Source organism: Rhinatrema bivittatum, unplaced genomic scaffold, assembly GCF_901001135.1.
Source record: "Rhinatrema bivittatum unplaced genomic scaffold, aRhiBiv1.1, whole genome shotgun sequence".
Lineage (NCBI taxonomy): Eukaryota > Metazoa > Chordata > Amphibia > Gymnophiona > Rhinatrematidae > Rhinatrema > Rhinatrema bivittatum.
In genome coordinates, this window is record NW_021820997.1 from 1 (window position 1) to 25000 (window position 25000).

At 43.3% G+C, this 25000-nt stretch overlaps 1 protein-coding gene across 1 annotated transcript in view; it reads right to left on the bottom strand.

Moving 5' to 3' along the window:
* Nucleotides 1-8890: 8890 nt before the first annotated feature.
* The window catches only part of LOC115082355 (von Willebrand factor D and EGF domain-containing protein-like), a gene marked incomplete at its 3' end in the record, with an annotated part of 51547 nt that continues 35437 nt past the window's right edge, over nucleotides 8891-25000 (bottom strand). Inside the window, exons 2-4 of the mRNA XM_029586591.1 lie at nucleotides 20074-20252; nucleotides 15046-15277; nucleotides 8891-9144 (exon numbers count right to left, since the gene is read on the bottom strand). Coding sequence (XP_029442451.1) covers nucleotides 8891-9144; nucleotides 15046-15277; nucleotides 20074-20252 — 665 coding nt within the window. The remainder of the gene's footprint in view (nucleotides 9145-15045; nucleotides 15278-20073; nucleotides 20253-25000) is intronic.

The following is a 25000-nucleotide window of genomic DNA, read 5'->3' on the forward strand; positions in this document are numbered from 1 at the left end:
CTGGCAATTTTGGCACCCACTAAATCTTGGCACTCTAGGCGACTGTCTAGTTTGCCTAATGGAAGCACTTGTCCTGCCTGCACTCATCTGTGTTGAGAGAGAATCATTGCAAGAGAGACTCAGGGTGTGCTCTGCTGACTTGGGAACAACCATTGGAAGGATGATTCAGATCTAGGGCGTATTAACGATCAGTCAGTTTTGGGATGGGGTCAGGAGGGAGATTATGGGAAGAAAGGCAGATGATGGGCAGGAGAGAAAGAGAGCAAGAATAGAAAGAGAGAGACGCTGGGCAATGTGGTCATAGCATGGGTAGAAAGAAAAGGAGAGTTTCTGGGCAGAGAGTGAGGGGAGAGAGTTTCTGTCCCAAAGAGCTTACAATCCAAGAAGCTGGGCAGAGGTGAGGGAAGAGAGAGAGACTTCAGCTTTCCTACTGATTTTCTTGGGGTTATGCAATTTTTTAAAGATATGGATCAAGCAAATACAACTTGAGATGAAATATCAGATTTTGCAGATACCACAATAATATAATTAACATTTATCAAAAATAAGAAAAACAAGATTTCCTTATCTTCAAGTTCACACAAAGTCCACCATAAGAGGAGGGGAATAATACCAAAATCCAAGAAGAAGTAAAATAAAAAGGAAAGTAAGGGGCCCCAGTGCAGTCTTCACACTCAGTTATAGAAGAAGGAAATAACAGAGGAGTTCAGGATATAGATAAAAGGGATAGGGAAACACTCAAAGGCACAATCTTATCACTTAAGAAATACCTCAATTGTCCTGGCTCAAAAAACATTAATATTTAAATCACCAAGGAGATGCAGGAAAAAAGTCAGTCCCAAAAGTTCCAAAATAATTTTGATTATGCAAATATTTTTATTCATCAAATCGGCAACTCCATTGCTCAAAAGACACAGAATTTTTTCAAGCTTGGAATGAAGAAACAATATCTCTTTAACTATAGCCTGTTGAATCCCAGCAGCTTTGCTAGTCTGACTCCTACAGTCTCTAAACATCTCCCAACAACAGTTATTTCAGCATCTTGAGCAGTAATTTTCCCTTCAAAAAGACTGATTTTTATCCACAATAAGTGCCATTTGCACAGTCAAAGTCTTACTCTAACCCCAAATGGCCTTCCAAATCTCCTCCAATACAAACTTGAAAGGTTGTTCCAGTTGAAAATCAGCCCCAATACTTCTCTGAATGACCTAGTAACTGCATACCTTCTGACCACCAATATCTCCTGTGGATGTTATTACAACCTTTTACAGATCTGCCAGGTCCTCTCCAGTACTCAAGTAGAGTTTCCTCCCACCACTCTTGGCATCACTGATCATATCATCAGCTGATGCCAGAACCTGAGGGGAATATACTGCTTTTCCCTCCAAGTAATCCACAGAAGGTTGCCTCTCATCATGATTTAAGGAGATACTCTGGTCTTGGGAGGTCGAGGGCACATCCTCCCCCCTCCTCCACACTATACAATGACCACAAACACCTGTATCCATCAAAGCAAAAAGAACAAAGGGTTCATCAGGCCAGTTGATGAAGGAGGCACAGAGACTACAGGGTAAGTTTGAGGCCTTCTTTTCCTCTTCCTTATCAATTAGAGGATATTTATGATCTAACCTTTCTGTTGGACAATTTTTAAGGTTGACATGGTTGAGTTCTTTCACAGATGATTTCATTACACAAATTTCAAATATGCGTTCAAGATTCCTGCAATGAGTGTATCCTCCAAAGTTAGTGCACAAGGCCTTCAAAAGAGCACGATGGCCGATCGTGACTGGTTACTCACACCTAATAATAAATTTCAAGACTCAAGAATCATGTGTGTACTTCCCTATAACCTCAAGTACTTTTAGTTCGACAAAGCATTAAGAAATACTAGCCGATATTGAATTTATATCCGGTTTTTTCAAGACATTCCAGTATTTGTATTTAAAAGAGCACACAATCTTCATGACAGTTTAGTACACTTTTCTTTTTACTCACAAGATTTGGCTCCAACTGAAACAATATTAGGTCACTTGCCATGTCAAAGATGTAGTGTGTATCAATTATCTTTTCAAGGGAATACATTAATTTTCCCAGATCATAAACCATTCATTTTGAGTCAACATTCAACATGTAAATCTAAGGATGTCATCTATATCATTTTGTGTCTGTGCCCGCTATTATTCATAGGTAAGACCATCTGAGCCATTGGCACTTGAGTACAAGAGCACGTTAAGTTGTATTTGGAGAGAAAATTTGGAAGCTCCCCCTTGTGAACCATTGGATATCAGCTTCTCATACATTGGAAGATCAATGATTTTCAGTCCTTTGTCAACTGTTTCCAGCTGATGACATTCAACTTCTAATTCCCATCCAAAATTCAATCGAAGACACCTACAAGAAAACCTCAGCTCTACTTATCTCAATTAAACATCTCCTAAATTCTCTGAAGCTCATAATAAACATCAACATGGAAAAAAACCCAATCCAACTCTGCCACCCCTGCCTTTACTTGACAAACAAATGAACTCTATACTCCCTATCACCCACACCAGGAACCTCGGAATTATCATTGATAAAGAACTTTCATTCAAAAACCACATATCAAAAAAACTAAAGAAGGATATCACAGACTCTACCCTAAGACATTTAAAATAGTTTCTTAACCCTTATGATTTCAGAACTGTCTTACAACTACTCATTTTTCTACTTCGACTACTGCAACTCCTTACTAATTGGAATACCTTATTCAAACCTCAAACCGCTCCAGATTCTGCACAACTCAGCAGCCAGAGTTCTGACTGGAACAAAGAGAAATGAACACATAACGCCCATATTGATCTCACTTCATTGGCTCCCAATTAAAGCACGCATCGAACACAAATCAATGACCATCATTCATAAAATTCTAAACAATGATCATCAAGGACTAAATGGCTTAAACATAACCCCCCAGAATCCTCAAGAAACCTACATTCAAACAACTCAGGATGCTTAAACACCCCCCATCAGAGATGCACATCTGACAACTACAAGAGAAAGAGCCTTTTCCATTGCCTCCCCTAAATTTTGGAACTCCCTACCTAAAGATCTGAGAACCCAACCCAACCTCAAAACGTTCAAAAAAGACCTAAAAACATTGCTGTTTCGCAAATTCTACACTGACCTTCATACTTCTGAACATCCTAACTCCCAATCGAGCTTTCATCCAAAAACCTCAAAATAACTTCTCTCCAACCAGAACAAACAAGCCTCCTCCCATTAATGATACTTTCTGGACTTGAAATGTTTAACCTCTGTTTAATATGCACATTGTTATACTTTTGCACAACTGTTAAAGAGTTACAATTTAAATTTTGTAAACCGTTATGATGGCTTTACCGAATGACGGTATAAAAACTCAACAAATAAATAAATAAAAATAAATTACAGGGATTTTGCAGTGATTTTAAACAGAATATGATGTATATGCAGGATCAATTTTTGCAGTGTGGTTACCCAATTAATGTGGTCCATAGGGCTTACAAATTTGCCCTATATATTAATAGACATGTTGTGATCCTGCCCGCGAGGAGTGTGGGCAGGCTCTTACCTTCTCGCAGCCAGTCGGGCTGCTGACGCTGCTGCTTCTCTCTCCCTGAATCAGCTGGGGCCGTCCCCGCAGCTGTTCCCATGCGGTCGACTCCTCTGCTCCTGTTTCTGCCTTCCCCTGACGTGCTGCTGTGATCCCTGGACCTTCAGCCAGCAGGGAGGCTGTCCCTGCCAGTGCCTGCTTCAGCCCGGGTCCTCACCCGGCCGGGAGCCATCCCTGCCGGTGTCTGCAGCCTCTTACAGCTCCCTGCAGCCAGCACTTCTCTCTTCAGCCTTGCAGCGTGGAGCAGTGCCTGCAGCCTGCTACAGCCCCCTGCTTCCCCTGCAGCCAGCCTTACCTCTCTCTGCTTCTTCCTGCTTCAGTCCTTGCGGCTGGGAGCTGCTCCAGCGACCTGCCTTCACCCAGCTCCAGTCCAGGGCTGCTCTGTGGCTTCCTTGGGCCCTCCACGTGGCTGAGGACGCCACCAGCTTCCAGCTCTTCTCTCCAGCTTCCTAGGGCGCAGGCGCGCGCCTCTCTGCTCCTCTTCAAGGGCCAGCCAGGTGTGGCCCCCTGCTGACCCCTCCCTGGGCGTTGTCCACCTCAGCTCTACTAAAGGGCTCAGCGTTCAGTCTGTCTTTGCCTTCGCAAGGAGTTGGTCACTCCTGAGATCCTTCGCTCCAGGAAGTCGTCCGTGTTCCAGCACTTCTGCAAGGTCCTGTGTTTCTTGTTCTCTTTCGGATCTCCTCGTCCAGTCCTGATGTCTGCCTGCTGTTCCAGTCCTAAGGTCTGTCTCTTGATCCAGTACTTGTGTTCCAGTCCTGATGTTACCTGCTGTTCCAGATGTCCATGTTCCAGCCCTGAGGTGTGTCTCCTATTCCAGTATCCGTGTTCCAGTCCTGATGTTACCTGCTGTTCCAGATGTCCTTGTTCCAGCCCTGAGGTCTGTCTTAGTCTTTGTTCCTGACCCTGATACTTTAACCTGCCTTGAGCTGCCAGGAGTGCAGTGTATCTGCCTTGAGCTGCCAGGAGTGCAGCGTATCTGCCTTGATCTGCCAGGAGTGCAGCAAACCATGCCTTGAGCTGCCTGGAGTGCAGCAACCTGCTTCTTCCCTGTGCTCTTCCGCTCTCAGCGTGGTCCGCGACCAGCCTTCCAGGGCTGTGTAGGGCGCGCATGGGACAGGGTGGTCCGCGACTTCAGTCCCGCGGGTGGTCTGAGTAGGGCGCCCCTGAGGGACAGTGCCCATGTCTTCCTTCAGCCCTCGTTCCTGACTCCACCTCTGTGCATCCAGTACCTCGTCCTGAGTCCACGTCTGTGCCTGTCCATGTCTATGCATCCTGCACCTCGTTCCTGAAGTCCACGTCTATGCCTGGGTCTACGTCGTTCCGAGTCTCGTCTGAATCCATGTTTCAGTCTTCGCTGCCCTGGCCTCCATCTGGCCTGCCCGCTTCGAGCCGTACCACTGCGGCAGGTCTGAAAGGGACTGGGAACGGTCGGGAGACTGTATTCACAAGACCAACATTGCGTTGTTGGGGTCTTCCGAAGCGTGCAGGACCAGAAGAGGGCCTGTCTTCCCAGTCATCACTCCAGCCCTGCTCCCGTCCAGCCCATGCTCGGGCATGCCACGCCACTCGCGGCACCTCTTCAGAGTTTCACTGGGGTCGAGCCGTGGCCCAAGGACACACATCTCCCAGGAGTGGGATCGCTCTCCTAGCGCTCCACAACAAGACATTTGTTATTTAAGAAGGCACAAAGGGGGGTAAACTGATCTGATTGTCCTTATTACTGTTACGGGTAGACTTTTTAAAAAGTTGCGCACATTAATAACGGGGGGTTACACATGTGGCTGGGCCTTGCGCGCCCCGCACGCATTTTCAAAGGGGACCCGGCCACACAAATAAAACCCGTTACGAGAAGAACTACTGGGCTTCGTTGAAGGGGTGGGCCTGGCGGGCATGTTCTGGGTGGGGAGGGACGGGTTGGGGGTCGGGCCGGGCTGGCGCCATTCATTGCTGTGCCAGAGCCTCGTGAGCCAGCCGGCATGCACAACTTACTCTTCAGTTTGGGCCCAAAAGTCAAAAAAGGGAAAAGGAATGATTTAGAGGTTGGGGGAGGAGAAGGGAAGGGGAAGGTTCTTCCCCATCTCTTGTCTTTAACCTCTAATTAAACAGAACAAGCAGCACGCTCTCCAGAGTCCTGCAGTCAAAGGATGCCATCAGTGGATGCATGGGGGCATGCATTCTCAGGACTTTACTCCAGGGGGAAAGATGGTTCCTATTGGAGGTGCAGTGTTTTCTACTCTATGCCTGCTGTGCTGTCGGTAGCTTTTCTGATTGACTGTTCTTTTTCCTTTCTTTCTGTCTCACCTATACATTTATCCTCTGTTCCCAGGAGCAATAGTAAGAGGAGGTTCCCCTGCAGGCAGGGATATGACCCAATATTTTACCCAATAAGGCGCTGGGAGACCCTCTTCTTTCCTCCCCTAATTCTCTCCTCTAGAAAGAAAGGAAATACAATCTTTTTAAAACATTTCTTTCATATAGCTTTGCATGTTATTGAATAAAGTATAGAGAGTGATTGGCCCCTGCACTATAAATGTATCAGCGTGAATGTGAACGAGAAGTAAGATACGAATGTTGGAAGCGGGTGAAGTATGGTTAGGGAGGTGTGTTGTGATGCCTGCCGGGTTACCTAAGGGACTGTCAAAGCTGTTTTGCAACAGGCAAGTGTCAGGATATAATGCAGCTTTTGCAGTACAATCTCTCCAAAAGAGAAAGACAAGGCTCTAAAATAGGACCTTTATCTCACTTTTTTCCCAGGACATTTTTTTTCTGATCCTATTCCAATTCAGTCAAACAGAGTAGAAAGATGGAAGGTGGCACGGGCCTCTCCTGATTTTCCAGGGGAGGGAAATAAAATGTTTTTTTTCCTCCATAAGAAAAAATGGGAGGTTTTGTGGGCAACAGGAAAGCTATCCAGATTTGCTCCTACTGTGGGAAGGAATAAATCTATTAAGGGTAGTCACCAAGTAGAGGTCAATAAAAGCTATGAGGTCAATGTTTAATAAAGTGGAAAATGGATAACTTAGCCGGCTAACGTTAGCCAGATAAGTTATCAGGGATATTCAGCGGGATAAACATCCCGCTGAATTTTCTCAAATTAAGCTATCCGGATATAAGTAGTCAGCTAATTTTGAAACCTAATTGGCTATGTTTAAATATCAGGATTCAGAGTTATCTGGGTACGTCCTAGATAACTTTAATCTTAACCAGCTATATTCAAAGAATATAGCCGATTACGTGGTGATGAGCCCAAAAAAACAAAACACAACTTAGCGGGCCTACTGGTGCAACTCCCACCTCTTACCCCAGCGACACTTAATATCGAGTCTGCCAGTTCATCCCCCTTCCTCTCCCACTAAGTTAGATAAAAGTTTAAAACCTATTGGGCTAATAGATGACCTTCCCCCCAGTGCTTTCTCATTGTACCTGAATGTAACTCACCTTGAGCTACCAATGAAAAAACTTGAGCTAAATACACAATAAATAAGTAAATAAATAAAATAACCCTTACTTTTGGCCCTTGCTTTATTTCCCCTCCCCCTCGCCACACAGCATCCCCCAAAACCTTTTGAGCTGCTGACAGAGTGGAACACTCACACCACTCCCAGTGGCTTCCAGCAAAGCTTTCACAGCAAGCTGGAAGAGTGAGCTCCACTCTTCCAGCTTGCTGGAGTGTAGTATGATCCCAATGGGCTGAAGGCCTGGGGCTACTGGGTGGGGATGGGAGGAGGGGCTTGGAGGAGGAGTTATTTTGCGAAACCGTGGGGAACAGGTGTGGCTATTGACCCTTAAACATTTTATCTTTTTTTGAGGTGGGGGGAGGTAGGGGGAAGGGTGATAGAGCCGATAGGCCCACTAAGGGGGTCATTATTTAAAGCTAGCGCACGCAAAAAGGGACCTCGTCTGGGGCGTCTGCCCCGGAAGAGGAGGAGTCGGGGCGGACGCCGCGAAGACAGTGTGGACGGCGAAAAGGTAAGGAGCCTTTTCGCTGCCCATTTCGTGCCCAATAGCACCACCATTTATGAAGTTGCTATTGGGTGCGATAGCTGCCGGCTTTCGCAGACCTGCCCCCGCTTCACCTCCCCTGCCCCCCTGCACCGCGCGATTCACGCCGCCACTGTGTTTTAGAAAATATAGGCCTAAGTTGGTTGGTTTATTTTGGAGGGGGCACATGTTACCATTTAACTGGCTATATGTTTTTTTACTATAACCAGTTAAGATTAAAGTTATCTGGGAATACATTCCCAGATAATTTTAACACTGCTCTTGGTCCCATCTAGAGTTAGCCAAATAACTTACTCAGTTAACTCTAAATATCAGAGTTAGCCAGATAAGTTATTCAGCTAAATTAACTCTGCCTCAGAATGTGCCCAAACTGCATTCAAGTAATCCGGATACATTTTATCTGTAAAATTAATTATCCGGATACAGGTTATCTGGATATGTGGTGATGATATTCAAACCTTGGCTTTTATATGGATAGCTCAGAAGTTAACCAGAAAAATCCCATTGAATATCCACCTCTATATATCTAGTTGGATAAGATAACCCTTTGTGGTTTGAAATGGAGGTAGAGTGAAGTACAATAAGTACAGGCCCTGCCTCTTGCACATCCTAAATGTCTATTGTGAGACCCTCCATGTAAACTATTGAGTGTTGCAGAACATACTAAGTAGCAGCCAAATATCTCTTTTTGTCAGCAGATAGTCAGGGCACCCTGATATTCAACCTTTGCCTTGTAGAGAGTAAACCTCTGGGTAAACTGAGCCTACTGAAATTACAGCAGAAACAATCATCAAGAATCAAATATTTTACTTACTTGATTGTTAGCTCAATACAAAACTCTATCTAAGCTTTAACTCTTTCTAGAAGATCTGTAGCTCTCAGCTGCTCTTCCTTTCATATCTCAGGCATGAACTGCAGCTATCCTCCTCTAGAAGCTTCAACCCCACAATAGTTCTATGCCAAAGGGCTGGGGGGATGAGAGGAAAAGCCGGGAGCACTGCAGCCTGTAACTGTTCCCCATAGAAAGCAATGGGGCATTTTTAAGCTCGGTTCTCCTAACATACTGATCCAATGTTCCTAGTTTTCAGTCTTGACCAAGACTTCCTGCATGCCAAATGTGGTGAATTTGCATCCCTTTTTTGGAGCATTATTATGGACAGACATGCATTGATCCCTTCAATATAATTTTTTCCAACATTTTGAATGTTGGAAAGCAAAAACATAAGTATTGTAGAAAAATATTTTATTTTAAAGTACCCGGTCTCCAAGTCTGAGGTTTATGCCGTCCAGCTCTAGCAGTGAAAATGGCTGAACAGTTGTCTCCTGCCGCAGTTCTTCCTTGATTCCTTTAGAAGAAAGCCTGGACCATGCTACAGTAAATCCCAGGGAACTCTTTGTAGAAGATGTGTCAAAGGAACATTTTAGGTAAATGCTGTGACCCTTCAATTCTGCCACAATGTCAGGAATAGCTGGAGGTGGTGGTGGCAATGATGACGGCACAGACAGTTTACCTAGCAAGATAAATTATTTAGTTATTATATTTTGTTCTTAAGCAGAATGGATAATGGAACATGGACAATAAGGAGTACATTTTAAAAAGGGTTTCATGCATAAAAATAGCATATATGCACACAAAGGGCCAGATTTTAGTAGGTACGCGCGGGCGTAGAATTGTGCGCACAACCCGGCATGCACAAATCTACGCCCGATTTTATAACATGTGCGCGCAGCCGCACGCATGTTATAAAATCCGGGGTCGACACGTGCAAGGTGGTGCACACTAGTGCACCTTGCACGCGCCAAGCCCTCGGGGAGACCAGCTGGCTTTCCCCATTCCCCCCCCCCCCACCTTCCCCTCCCTTCCCCTGCCTATCCCGCCCCCCAAGCCCGAAACCCCCCCCCCCCCCCGTAGCTTTATTTCACAAGTTACGCCTGCCTAACTTGCGCACACCAGCCAACGCCGGCGTGTGATCCCCCAGCCCTGCAGAGGCCTCTGGCCATAAGAACATAAAAACATAAGAACATGCCATACTGGGTCAGACCAAGGGCCCATCAAGCCCAGCATCCTGTTTCCAACAGTGGCCAATCCAGGCTACAAGAACCTGGCAAGCACCCAAAAAAACCAAGTCTATTCCATGTTACCATTGCTAGTAATAGCAGTGGCTATTTTCTAAGTCAACTCAATTAATAGCAGGTAATGGACTTCTCCTCCAAGAACTTATCCAATCCTTTTTTAAACACACCTATACTAACTGCACTTACCACATCCTCTGGCAACAAATTCCAGAGTTTAATTGTGCGTTGAGTGAAAAAGAACTTTCTCCGATTAGTTTAAATGTGCCCCATGCTAACTTCATGGAGTGCCCCCTAGTCTTTCTACTATCCGAAAGAGTAAATAACCGATTCACATCTACCCGTTCTAGACCTCTCATGATTTTAAACATCTCTATCATATCCCCCCTCAGCCCCCATCCCCACCCCATTCCCAGACCGCCCATTTGTTCAAGCCCCAGGACTTACAAGCGTCCCGGGGCTTCATGCACCCTGCCGGGCCTTTTGAAAATAGGCCTGGCGCGCGTAACCCCCCTACGTGTGTAAACCTTTGAAAATCTGCCCCTAATTTTTTTAACAGACTCTCAGGAAGGAGGGAGAGAGGGTGGCAGTCAGATTTAGGACAGCTGTTGTAGCACTTACAGTTGGCTAGCGAAGTTACTATTAGCTTCCTAACTTTCTACCCACCTCCCCGCTGACCTAACTCCACTATTTATACACATGTAATTTCAGGCATCTTAAATTCCACTTACCCAGATATGGCTGACTTAGGTGGATTACCTCTTTTTACAAGGGAGTTAAACTTGTTAGAAATAAATGGGTAGAACAAAACAAATGGTCCCATTTTTAGTTTCCATTGTTTCATGTGAAACAAATGGACATGCTTTTAGAAAATGACTACATATTTTGTTTGCTTTCATTTTGGATCCCATTAATGTCTATGAAGCAAGAAAAGTTCCAGGTCTGATTTCTCTTCAAGCCAGGCAAAACAGAGTCAAGAAGGGAAGGGACAAAAAGGAGCAAGTCCAATAAGAAAAACATAAGAACATAAGAAAATGCCATACTGGGTCAGACCAAGGGTCCATCAAGCCCAGCATCCTGTTTCCAACAGTGGCCAATCCAGGCCATAAGAACCTGGCAAGTACCCAAAAACTAAGTCTATTCCATGTAACCATTGCTAATGGCAGTGGCTATTCTCTAAGTGAACTTAATAGCAGGTAATGGACTTCTCCTCCAAGAACTTATCCAATCCTTTTTTAAACACAGCTATACTAACTGCACGAACCACATTCTCTGGCAACAAATTCCAGAGTTTAATTGTGCGTTGAGTAAAAAAGAACTTTCTCCGATTAGTTTTAAATGTGCCCCATGCTAACTTCATGGAGTGTCCCCTAGTCTTTCTACTATCCGAAAGAGTAAATAACCGATTCACATCTACCCGTTCTAGACCTCTCATGATTTTAAACACCTCTATCATATCCCCCCTCAGTCGTCTCTTCTCCAAGCTAAAAAGTCCTAACCTCTTTAGTCTTTCCTCATAGGGGAGTTGTTCCATTCCCCTTATCATTTTGGTAGCCCTTCTCTGTACCTTCTCCATCGCAATTATATCTTTTTTGAGATGCGGCGACCAGAATTGTACACAGTATTCAAGGTGCGGTCTCACCATGAAGCGATACAGAGGCATTATGACATTTTCCGTTTTATTCATCATTCCTTTTCTAATAATTCCCAACATTCTGTTTGCTTTTTTTGACTGCCGCAGCACACTGAACCGACAATTTCAATGTGTTATCCACTATGACACCTAGATCTCTTTCTTGGGTTGTAGCACCTAATATGGAACCCAACATCGTGTAATTATAGCATGGGTTATTTTTCCCTATATGCATCACCTTGCACTTATCCACATTAAATTTCATCTGCCATTTGGATGCCCAATTTTCCAGTCTCACAAGGTCTTCCTGCAATTTATCACAATCTGCTTGTGATTTAACTACTCTGAACAATTTTGTGTCATCTGCAAATTTGATTATCTCACTCGTCGTATTTCTTTCCAGATCATTTATAAATATATTGAACAGTAAGGGTCCCAATACAGATCCCTGAGGCACTCCACTGTCCACTCCCTTCCACTGAGAAAATTGCCCATTTAATCCTACTCTCTGTTTCCTGTCTTTTAGCCAGTTTGCAATCCACGAAAGGACATCGCCACCTATCCCATGACTTTTTACTTTTCCTAGAAGCCTCTCATGAGGAACTTTGTCAAACGCCTTCTGAAAATCCAAGTATACTATATCTACCGGTTCACCTTTATCCACATGTTTATTAACTCCTTCAAAAAAGTGAAGCAGATTTGTGAGGCAAGACTTGCCCTGGGTAAAGCCATGCTGACTTTGTTCCATTAAACCATTTCTTTCTATATGTTCTGTGATTTTGATGTTTAGAACACTTTCCACTCTTTTTCCTGGCACTGAAGTCAGGCTAACCGGTCTGTAGTTTCCCGGATCGCCCCTGGAGCCCTTTTTAAATATTGGGGTTACATTTGCTATCCTCCAGTCTTCAGGTACAATGGATGATTTTAATGATAAGTTACAAATTTTTACTAATAGGTCTGAAATTTCATTTTTTAGTTCCTTCAGAACCCTGGGGTGTATACCATCCAGTCCAGGTGATTTACTACTCTTCAGTTTGTCAATCAGGCCTACCACATCTTCTAGGTTCACCGTGATTTGATTCAGTTCATCTGAATCATTACCCATGAAAACCTTCTCCATTACGGGTACCTCCCCAACATCCTCTTCAGTAAACACCGAAGCAAAGAAATCATTTAATCTTTCCGCAATGGCCTTATCTTCTCTAAGTGCCCCTTTAACCCCTCGATCATCTAACGGTCCAACTGACTCCCTCACAGGCTTTCTGCTTTGGATATATTTAAAAACGTTTTTACTGTGAGTTTTTGCCTCTACAGCCAACTTCTTTTCAAATTCTCTCCTAGCCTGTCTTATCAATGTCTTACATTTAACTTGCCAATGTTTATGCTTTATCCTATTTTCTTCTGTTGGATCCTTCTTCCAATTTTTGAATGAAGATCTTTTGGCTAAAATAGCTTCTTTCACCTCCCCTTTTAACCATGCCAGTAATCGTTTTGCCTTCTTTCCACCTTTCTTAATGTGTGGAATACATCTGGACTGTGCTTCTAGAATGGTATTTTTTAACAATGACCACGCCTCTTGGACATTTTTTACTTTTGTAGCTGCTCCTTTCAGTTTTTTTCTAACAATTTTTCTCATTTTATCAAAGTTTCCCTTTTGAAAGTTTAGCATGAGAGCCTTGGATTTGCACACTGTTCCTTTTCCAGTCATTAAATCAAATTTGAAGCACTTTTTCAAGCAGCCCATATCAGCATGACTTCCTCATTTTTTTAAATCTGAAACTTAAAGCAAAACTTAACTTTCAGCAGTCACCATTTTGTTAAGTCATTTCTCTATTGGATTTCAGAGAGAAGAAAGAGACTTTATGAAGCTCTTAGAGTGAAAAAAATGTTTTAAAACACCATTTAGCTAAAAAAGAAATATGAGCTGTTGCCTGTTCTTTTCCCCTATGAGGAAAGGCTGAAGAGGTTAGGGCTGTTCAGCTTGGAGAAGAGAAGGCTGAGGGGGGGATATGATAGAGGTCTTTAAGATCATGAGAGGTCTTGAACGAGTAGATGTGAATCAGTTATTTACACTTTTGAATAATAGAAGGACTAGGGGGCATTCCATGAAGTTAGCAAGTAGCACATTTAAGACTAATCAGAGAAAATTCTTTTTCACTCAACGCACAGTAAAGCTCTGGAATTTGTTGCTAGAGGATGTGGTTAATGCAGTTAGTGTAGCTGGGTTCAAAAAAGGTTTGGATAAGTTCTTGGAGGAGCAGTCCATTAACTGCTATTAATCAAGTTGACTTAGGGAATAGCCACTGCTATTAATTGCATTAGTAGCATGGGATCTTCTTAGTGTTTGAGTAATTGCCAGGTTCTTGTGGCCTGGTTTGGCCTCTGTTGGTCTGACTCAGCATGGCAGTTTCTTATGTTCTTACTGTGTCATATTAGAAGTCACTAATCTCTTGAATATTACATTCAGTGTACTGTCAACCAAAGTTAAAATCAGTGCTGTAGAAAGATTACAAGTCTATCTGAAGTCTCTGCATTACAGTACCCAGATTCTATGTTTCATTGTGTATGACTGACAGGAAGGTGAACAGCAGTCTATGCTCTCTCAGCCTTTCTGTAAGTGTCACTTAGTTTATGTCAATGAGCACACGGTAGTGTGTGCTTTATATCTTGAAATCTTAACTGCTTCTTCTCAGTGTCTATGCATGTGCACACTATTGGGTGCATTATAACACTAAAACCCCACAGTCAGTGCCACTAGTGATCTGTTTAAAATTTCATCATCCACAAAGTTGAGGTGGTAAAGATTCAACAAAAATTGAAAAACCACACCAAGGGAATCGCAGAAGTACATTTAATCAAAGCTGCAATCCGTGTAATAGCAAATATTCAAAAGCTGTTCATCCCCTGATGATTAAAATTCATCATGCCATTGCCAGTGGCATCAAAGAGCAGTTATAAAAAGAATGGGAGAGGAAGCGGAAAGTTTGTTCCTCTGCAGGTACATAGGATGAGCACAATCAACACTGATGAAAGCACTGATCAGACAAGGAGTCCCCCAACCAAAAGAAATATTTTTTTAGAATGTGGAAACTAGATATACACATACAGACAGTGTCAAATAAGAATCTGGAATATTAGATGCCTGCTCCTATTTGTATTGTTCCTATCAACCAGGGGCAGAAGATGACAGAGTCACTCATCAATGGGTGGTCAATAGCAGTGGAGAAGCCAACACCAGTAAATCTAAATCTTGTCCTCCTGAACACCGTCTGCAGGAGATCTATCACATCATCAATCTATCACTTTCTATTGCAACTGTCCCTGCTGCCTTCAAACATGCTGCGATCACACCACTCCTCATAAAAACCTCACGGGACTCTACATGCCCTGCTAGCTATTATCCAATCTTCCTCCTCCCTTTCACATTCAAACTACTGAAACATGTCGTTCACCACTTCTTTTCACTTTTCTTCTTATCAAGTCATTCTTGATCTACTCCAGTCTGGCTTTTGCTCTGTACATTCCACAGAAACAACCCTTGCCAAAGTCTCCAGTGGCCTTTCCTAGCCAAAGCCAAGGGCTTTTGCTTTCAATACTGATGATCACTCTTTTCTCTGTCCTCATTAGGAATTTGGGACATCACTATGTTAAGAAGAAAAGGAAGATAAATCTGGAGATATATCAATGCTACCATTTGATGCCTCACCTTCTGCACAATATCCCATACAACCCTGGGTAGGCTGCAGTAAATATACAAAGAAATCTCCACAGTTTGTTAAAGTGATAGGAATTCGGAAAAGGCAACAATTCTTTGTGGTGCTAAAGAAAAACTGCCATGTTGCACAAGCTGTAAGCTTCTTGCTTTCTCCAGGCTGAGGCAAGGTCTCTGACTCCCTCAAAGACAACCAGATGGGGGCTTGAGTTCCACAGTGGTTCATCTGTAATAGAAAATAAAAACAGCAGTAAGAAACATGTATTGGATTATTTTTATTTTTAAAATCTTTCCAAAAGGGAAATTACTTACCAAAATGAATATGCTATTTTGATAAATGAAAGCTAATAAAGTGGTTGGCTAGAGGAGAGGATTATTAACAAGCATATCATGGCCCATTTTCAAAGTGCTGCTGAATAGCCAAGATTGCTAGCTATATTAAGAAAGCTACTGTTATCTATAGGATAATTTTCAGACAATTTAGCCTGCTAAATTGTAGCAGAAAATTATCCTAAAGTTAACTTAGCCAGTTATAGACTGCTGCTGAGCAGCTTATTGAAAAATTACCATATGCAAGCCCACCTCAAAGCCAGGTCTGCAACTAACGTCCACCACTCCAACCCTGGGCTCATCAAGCTCTTCCTGCAAAGTCCAAACATCCTTCCAAAGTCCCCAGCCACCCCAAAATACAAATGTACTTCTAATGTCCTCTCCAAAGCTCAATCAAACCTCTAAACCTACCCTTGAAGCCAAATCATATCCCCAATGTCTTACATAGAGCAATCTCTCTCTCATCTAGATGACCCACCCAGCACTTTTCCATCTCCCCTTCCTCCAAGCATCCCCAGGAGACACTACCCTCCATTCAAACCCCTCTCGCTATCTTTTCCCATCATTCTGCTACATTTTGTTTACTCACTCGCCCACTCAGAAAACCCCATTCTATCTGGCAGATGAAGGACTGCTTATGTCTTCTCTGCTCCAGCACAGAGTTCCAAATGAGGTGTATAGCACTACTTATTGGCCTTTGGAGTCCAGCACTGGAGCAGGGAGGAAGTAAGCATAATTCCTCTTTTCAGCCAGAGTGGGGATTCTGGATAGACTAGGGAGGTGAGTAGAGGAGTAGAGAGGTGGTAGTTAGTGTCTGGTTTGGAGGGGGATCATTGGGACAATGCTGGGGAGGTGATGTCTGTACAAGAGGAAAGATGATCTGTGGGAGACAGGGGGAGGAGGTCATAGGTATGATTGGGCTCTAGAGGGGACACTGGCAGGATGTTTGGCTTTCTGTTGAAGGGAGGAAATCAGGAGGATGTTTGGACTTCTGGAAAGGCAGGGGCCATTACAAAGTTGTTTGGACTTTGTGCTAGTGAGGATCAGGTCACATTATTAAATGTTTCACGTGCCGTCCACAGCAGACCGGCGGCACAGCCCCCTCACCTCTCTTCAGTAACTCCAGCGCCTGATCCCTGGTCTCTGGCGGCGGTAGGCCACCAGCTCCGTCCTCGGGCCACCCCGGTGCCTCCGGCTCAGCTACAGACCTGGTGTCCCCGCTCCATGTCGGGCCTCTCCGTGTGGCCCGAGGAGAGATGCTGCTACTCAGCACCACACCCCGCCCTAGGCACGCGCGCATCACTGAACCTTAAGTAGGGCCCGTGGCGGGAACTGAGCCGCAGCCCCGGATGATGACGTCAGTGGAGCACTGGTATTTAAGCCCTGTTATGGTTTGTGGGTATATGGGCCCTGGGCCGAGGTGAGAGACGACACCGCTGACAGGGAGGAGCCCCGTGAGCCTCACCATCAGGAGGCAAGGTCTCGGCTGCTAGTTGTGATTGACAGCAGGAACTGGAGAGAGAGAGAGAGAGAGACTCTGCCCGCAGAGGAGGGAGTGTGGTAGAAAGTCACACAGACACTGGAGTGCCACAGAGTCTGTGAAATGGGGTATACCCAAAAGGGGATTTCTCTGTAGAGCAGGTCCATCAATGGTCCACAGAGCAGGGTACACCGATGAGGTCTCCTCTGTAGAAATGATACGGCAGTGGTCCGTGAAGCGCGGTACATCAATGAGAGCTCTTGTAGAGATGAAGTATTAGTGGTATGCAGAGCAGGGTACTCACAGTAGAGATGTGAAGGTTCCAGGATTAGCCCTGAGGAGCGGGGCATGAAGAGGTCTTCAGCGCAAGGCCCTCCAAGGAGCGGATAGCCAGAGATGAGGAAAAGGGCCCCCGAGGAGCAGGTACCCAGGAACATCTCACACCAAAGGCAGGAGCTGGAACGGAAGTCGGAAGTGAGCGAAGGATTCAGCAATGAAGGAACTTGTTGCTAAGTCGTAGGCAGGCAGGACCAGCCAGCTTAAGAGTCTGTGGAGAATGACGTCATTCGGGGGGGGGGGGGTGCCCCCAAGGTTCCCGCCATGATGTGCCTAAGACTGGCCCGGGAGTGCGCACGCATGCCTAAGGAACTCCAAGGGCAAGATGGCGGTCGGCAGCGTCCATTGAGGCCCAGGAATATGGGTGTGAAGGTCCGCATAAGCTGGGTGAGGCCACAAGGCTACCCATAGGAGACAGTGCAGTGAGAAAATTGGTGAGCAACAGCGGTCACAGCCGTCTGCGACCGACAGGCGCAACAAGCCCAGGCTCCACTCCCTATCTTTGCCTTTGCCTTTGCAACAGGTCTCCTTGCTGGTCAAGTACTCGTTGCCTCCTGAGAGATTCTTCTCGTTCCTGTGTTCCTGTTCCTCATTGACCCCAGTTCCCGTTTCCTTCGTTCCTGCGTTCCTGCTCTTCAACCCTTCCTCGGATTGCCTACACAGACTTTGACTCTGCTTTGCCTGACCACGTCATTGACTTGCTCCAAGCCTGGACCTCTGCTTTGCCTGACCACGTCGAAGCTCGGACCTCTGCTTTGCCTGACCACTCCGTTGCCTCTCTCCAAGCCTGGACCTCTGCTTTGCCTGACCACGTCGAAGCCCGGACTTCTGCTTTGCCTGACCACTCCGTTGCCTCTCTCCAGACCCAGACCTCTGCATCGCCTGACTACTTTTGACTATCTCCATGATCAGACTTCAGCCTTGCTTACCACTACTTCCAGATTGCCGCCAGCCTTGACTCAAGCTTGCTCTACGATGCCTCTTCAGCCTATGTCCTGGACTTGGCCTATTCAGGCTTCGGCCTGCTCTTGCTCGGGCGCCCCCTGTCTGAATTTGTTCCTTTGGCGCCTGGGTCTCCGGGACACTACCTCGTCCAGTACTAGACTGTATCATCTCTCTACTGCTTTCTCTGGGCTGACCTCAGTCTCTCCATTGACGACAACATATGGAGGCCCATCTAAGTCTGCTGGCCCTGGCACCCAAAGGCTCAACCCGCGGGGAACGAGGACTGGTATTGGTGAAGCGCCAGCTGGTCTCCGTCCATCAACCCACTTCGCCTGCCGACGGTAGGGACCTGTAGGTCCCTACCTACGGGCTGTGTCAACCCCACCTCGGTCCAAAGGTCCACCTTCAGCACAACCCTAAAACATCAGGGGGTTCAGGATGGGGGACACTATAAGGGAGATTGGGTATGAGAGGGGCTGGATTGTCAGCTCTTGATACAGGCATAGCATGACTAGATTTAAGCCAGCTATTCCTGTGCTCAGGATTTTATTTTACTTATATATTTGACACCATTTCTTAATCACTTTACAGATAAAAATCGTCCAAAGTAAAGTAAAATAAAACACAAAAAGCAAAAATTACACAGACAAGACAGCAACGCACAATACACTTCCTTTACTCATATCCCATATGAGCAGATAGCAGACTGATGCACTGCTCTCAGATGCCATGAAACAAGTCTGTAGTGGTTTATGATCGGATTGGCCAGTTAATTAGCCATCTAGTTCTGAAATTAATGCCAGCCAGGTAACTTCTCTTCCACCCTAGCCTTGGGACTGCCCAAAATACAAGTGGTGAAATTTAGCCTTTACAATGCATTTTTAAAGGCTTTGTTCTAGCCAAGGTTAGCTCTCTCTCTATATATATACTGTATATATGGCTTTGGAAAATACCCTGAAAGGTGCAAGCTTTTAAGTCTACTAAGACCCCCTTCCTTCAGACATCCCATAGCTTTTTATTCTGCTATTTCCAAATACACAAACTAGATTGTAGAGATGTGCATTCATTTAAAAAAGAATGGTAATCTGAACTGAAAATAGCCATTTAGTTAAATCCAAAATGCATAAAAAATGGCCATAAAAACTATGAAAAATATTTTTTGCTTCAGAAAATAAGTAAATAAGAACATAACAAGTTGCCATACTGGGCCAGACCAAGGGTCCATCAAACCCTGCATTCTGTTTCCAACAGTGGCCAATCCAGGCTACAAGTACCTGGCAAGTACTCAAACACTAAGTAGATCCCATGCTACTGATGCCAGTAACAGCAGTGGCTATTCCCTAAGTCAACATTATGATAGCAATTGGCAATTTCTTATGTTCTTAGGAACTTAGCCAAACCTTTTTTAAACCCAGCTACACTAACTGATTGCTATGTGCAAGTAGCACACACTATTTTCCAAAAATAATAAAAACTAAATTCATTGGAAAAAAAATAGCCCCTAAAATGAAATTCAGGCTGAAAGTGGCCTGAAAATGAAAGAAACAAACTGAAACAAAAACATTGTCTGTGCATTTTCCTATTAGACTGAGCAATCAGCACAAGTGATAGTTCAAGCTACTGAACTAGAATTTTACTAAGTGAAATGAACTGACTTTTTAGAAAATCATCTTTGCAATAGATTTTATTTTCCTAACTAGATGCATTAATACTAAAGCATGCATAGGCATTCTCTCTGCCCAAACAGGCATCAGCTCAACATGGCAAGTTCAGGCAACCTCTTGAATATTGCAAAATAGCAGTACTATAGGTCTCCAAGTTCATAGTTCACCTTGTTTGTCAGATGTAATAAAATAGCAAGATTTACAGGCACTGCTCTAGAATTAAGGAACAGTTGTTTCATCTAATAGTAAAAACAGCTGGACCAATACCTCCATGCACCTTGTTGGCATCTCAGCTGGTTTATCAAAGATCATAAAACGGTACCATCCTGGTGACAGTGAGTAGTCACATATTAGCTCTTGATTATCTGATTGTTGTAGTCTTGAGGAGTCAAAATCAGCACTTCTGTATGGATTCTGAAGAATTTGATGTCCACCATCGGTACATTCTGCAGTTAAGAAACATAACATCAAAACTATCTCTCTAAAATTCTTTGCCAACATGTTTTGGATTTGATTTTGTCTCTGTTGGCCACTTCCTACTTCATATTTGTCCAAGCGTAATAATTGTAATTTACTTTTATTATGACACTGTAGATGAGGGGTCTTTCTTTCATAGCAAACTAAAACATTTTGGGAGGGAGAAGCTTGTAGGGAGATATCTCATGTTTTACCACTGAATCACAAAATAAATCAATAATAGCCAAAGAAGTGTACAGGCCCCAAATGCTTTCACAGCAAGAGAAAGAATCTACCAGGTGAACTTTAAAACAGTACTGTCTAGGTGGAAAAAATAGGCCTTGCCCTGATGCACTGAAGGATACTCTATCAAGATGTGCCTGTTTGCAAGTTCCTGTGTCAAAAGGAGCAAAGCAGATAGAGAGAAAACAATTTAAGCTCATAAGCAGGAGTCATGGATGGGCCAAGCAACTAGAGATTACAAAGACCCCCCACCTTTGGAAGAGAGAGGAGGGGCAGTCATAGATGGAGAAAAAAGGTTACATTGGCGGACAGCTTGGCATACAGATGTGGCAGTTCTCCCCCTGAAGCAATGGGAAGAGGGAAGAAGATTTGCAATGTGGCAGGACCCCCCGAAGTAATGGGGAGGGGAGAGGGAAAGACCTCCAATGCGGCAAAAGATCTTCCACCCACCATGTGATCATTCATTAGCTTATGCATTTTAGCAGATGGAAAGTATAGTAAATCAGTGATGGACTGTTAGGGGATTTCCTTGCAGAGGACTAAATACTCTGGTCAAAGAATTGGACTACAGATGGCACTGGAACTTATGGGGGAGGGGGTAAGGAGGGTGTAACTGGGATTTCTTGTACCATTGAATATTCTTGTTTGTTATGGAGGGACTGATTGTTTAGGAGCCCTCCCGGAAAATGTTAGTGGTGTTAAAATCAATAAAAAACCGTTTAAACATAAAAAAAGATTAATTTTATATTATTATGATTGTATTTTTGCTTTTACAAAGAAAATGTAAACCATTGTGAAGGTCAACACCAAACATCAGTATATAAAACCTGCTAAATAAATAAAATAAATAGTAACTGTTAAAAAAAAAAAAAAAAAAAAAAAGATGGAGGGGGGGGGGGGGGGGGTGGGCAAAGAAAAAGGAAAAAAGGAGCACAAACCCTAAAAGTGAAGGGCCCCCTGGGGAAGCAAACCCTGAGGGGAGTGAGTCTGGAGAGCATCTCTGAAAAGAAAGGGAAACCTGAAGCAAACCAGCAGCCCTGCTATTGAGGAGGGAGATTAGGTGTGGCCAAGAGACTGGGGCAGGAGATCAGAGAGAGGAGACTCATGCTCAGGTGTGGAGAGTGACATGGAGTCTGAAATGGTGAGGGGTGAGAGCCAGCCCCATACAACCTGATAAGTACCAGATCCTGAAGCCCGTACCACCAGCAGCTCTGCCTGTGCCAAACCCAGGAAGCAAATCTTTCCCCTGCACACATTCTTCAGACCTCCAGTCAGTGTCTGCTTCAGAGGTAAATAGAGGGATATCACCTGAAGCAGTACCAGGGGTAAGCGAGTTAGCCATAAGTATTAATAGATTAAGCAGGCTGAGGTTTATGGCATGTCTGTTACCACCCATGACACAGACCTTTCTTTAGGGAAAACTGGTGCTTAGTGGCCAGGACGTTAGAGACAGAAATTGTTATTTTCTAAATGCTAAACCCTGCCAGATCTAATAAATAAAAGCCTATTTCTGAGAAGAATACACATTGTCTTTTCCTGATTGCAAGTAAGGTGGGAAGGCAACTGGCAGTGTCCCTGTACCCCTAAACTTGCTTACAAGCCAAAAGTAGTCAGTGGTAGCAAATAAAGATATTTTGTACAATATCACAGTAGTGGGCACAAATGTGATCAGTAAAACAATTTTTGGGTAAAGCATAAGTTTTTTATTCTAGTTCAAATCAGTAACATTTGCTTTTTGCCACAAAACAAAATCCTATTCTTGACTTTTGGCACTAAATATAATCAAAAGGAAATGCTGCTGTTGTATTTTGACTTAATTTAGGGTCTTACTCTTGAGCTGGATTGATACACTGTGAATGGTTTTAGCTATGGATATGGTTATTAATTATTAATGGATTATGCTTTCTCCTGCCCAGTAAGTGTGGGGTGGTTTGGATCTCAATGTTAGATTTTTAGTGTATTGATTGTTTTGTTAATGACTGATATGCGAAATGAATGATTTTTAGGTTCTATTTTATAGAATGAATTATGTTTTGTATTTATTTATTTAGGAATAGTACTGAATTATGTTGCATTTTTTTGCTATTGTAATTTGAAATAGTTTTGTAATATGCATTGAGAATGTTTTTTCCCATTAAAAAAATGTCCAAACCAAAAAAGATTAGAAATATTAGATTTTACATTTTGTAGCTCAATTTCCTTTTTATCAGGCATATTCATTCATTTCCAAACTGCCCCCTTATAAATATACATATAATTAGGGATGAATTTTCAAAGTGTGTAAAAATGAGCATATATGCCCATAAGTAGCATCTATATATGTACATGAATTTTTACAGATCTCAAACTTACACACATATTTTTTGCTTTCACATGAACATATATGAGCTTAAAAAGGGGATGATTTAAGGGCATTCAGGGATGGGGCAACAGTTACGCACACTGGGCCGGATTTTTAAACATACGCACGCGGGGTACATTTGTGCATGCTACCCAGCGCGCACAAATGTATCCCCAATTTTATAACATGCACGCGCAGCCGCGCGCATGTTATAAAATCCGGGGTCGGCACATGCAAGGGGGTGCATACTAGTGCACCTTTTGCGCGCCGAGCCCTAGGGGAGCCCCGATGGGAGGGGAGTTCCCTCGGTGGGAACTTTTCTTCGTCCCCCCCACCTTCCCCTCCCTTCTCCTATCTAACCCGCCCCCCAGCCCTACCTATATTCCCCCCACCTTTATTTTGTAAATTACGCATGGCCAGCTGCCGGCGCGCGATCCCCCAGCATGGCCGCTGTGCCGGAGGCCTCGGTCTCGCCCCCGCGCCTTTCACAAAGCCTCGGGGCTTTGTGCCTGTCACCGGGCCTAGGCAAAATAGGCTCGGCATGCGCAGGAGGATTTACGCGCATAACCCTTTTCAAATCCACCCCATAAGTTGCTATTTTAAAAGACAGGTGAATTCTCAAAGAAGTTACACATGTAAATGTAACATAATATCATAGCAATTTTGAAAAGCCACTTAATGCAGGTATAGCCTATTAACAATGGAATGGCATATATTTGAGCCCATTTACAAGTGCAAGGTGCCTTTATACATGTAAAACCCAGTTTTAAGCATGTAAATTACACAAGTAAATTAGAAATTTAAGCCCAAAAGATTTTCTAATTGGTAAAACTGGAAATTTCACTTATGAAAATATATTGACTTACATGCATAAATTCTGATTCACACAAGTCTCATTTTATTTTCGTGTGTAAAATATACGCATATATATTTTTAACGTGTTCAATGCATTGAAATACTTGCTGTCAACTGATTGCATGTATTCACAGAGAAGCATACATATAAGCATATGTTGCAGGGCAATAAATGCCTGTTTTATAGTACATGCATATGTGCTACAGGCAGTTTATAAAATACTAACTATGGTAAAACTACACATGCTGAATCAGCCATATATGCACATATATGCTGCTGCATGGCAGTCATTCAAAAGTTATCCTCGTAGTGATTTCAATGTGTTATCTTCATATACCTAAAAATGAAATTTTCTACCTTCAGCTCAGGAGAATTCTGAACTTTAAAGCTCCTGGACACCAAGATTTTCCCTCTCCTTTTCCCATTTCAATGCTCTTTAAATTACATTTCTTTGTTATATGAGGCATCAGAAAAATATAAAAATTCCTACAAGATTTAAAACATAAGGGCTAAAATTTTTGTTTGTATACTTTACTACTTAGAAGACTTCCTATTTAACATATAGGAAAGTCTCTAAAAATGTGTTGTTACTTTAGTTTATATCTCTGAATTGCTTGATAGTCTTAGTATTCCATGGTTACTAATTGAAATAATTTGATCTAGCACCCCTAAGATCCTATATGGTATTAGGACTATTGTAACATATCTTGAATGTGGACTTGGTACCCAGAAAACCATGAGTAAACTGAATTGCAATTACAATATAGAAAACACCTCATACCATAACAACACTAAGTGCTAGCACTTAAACTGTTACAATCTTATCTATGAAAAGTCAATACTGTAAAAAATAAAAACCAGTACATCTCCTACTAAGAAAACAAAACAAGTCCTCCTGAATTGGTGTGTCATACTCCCTCTCTCACAGAGTTTAAATCCCCATCTAAAAACCAAACTTTTTGAAGCTTCTTTTAAATCTTAGGCCTGATTGTCTGCTTTTAGCCTCATCAACTAACTTACTTTTCTTACTTTTTTTAACTATTGTCTTGCTTTATGAAATACCCAAGTCTCTTCTCCTATATATTTGTCTTATTAGATTGTAAGCTCTATTGAGCAGGGACTGTCTTTTTTGTGTGTTTGTACAGTGCTACGTATGTCGTGTAGCACTATAAAAATGTTATGTATTAGTAGTAAAAAGCCAGACTCTGTATGCAGTGCAACAATGGAAAAACTGAATCATCACCATTCGACAGAAAACATAAAATAAAATTAAGAAATATAAAACATCACAATAGTGAA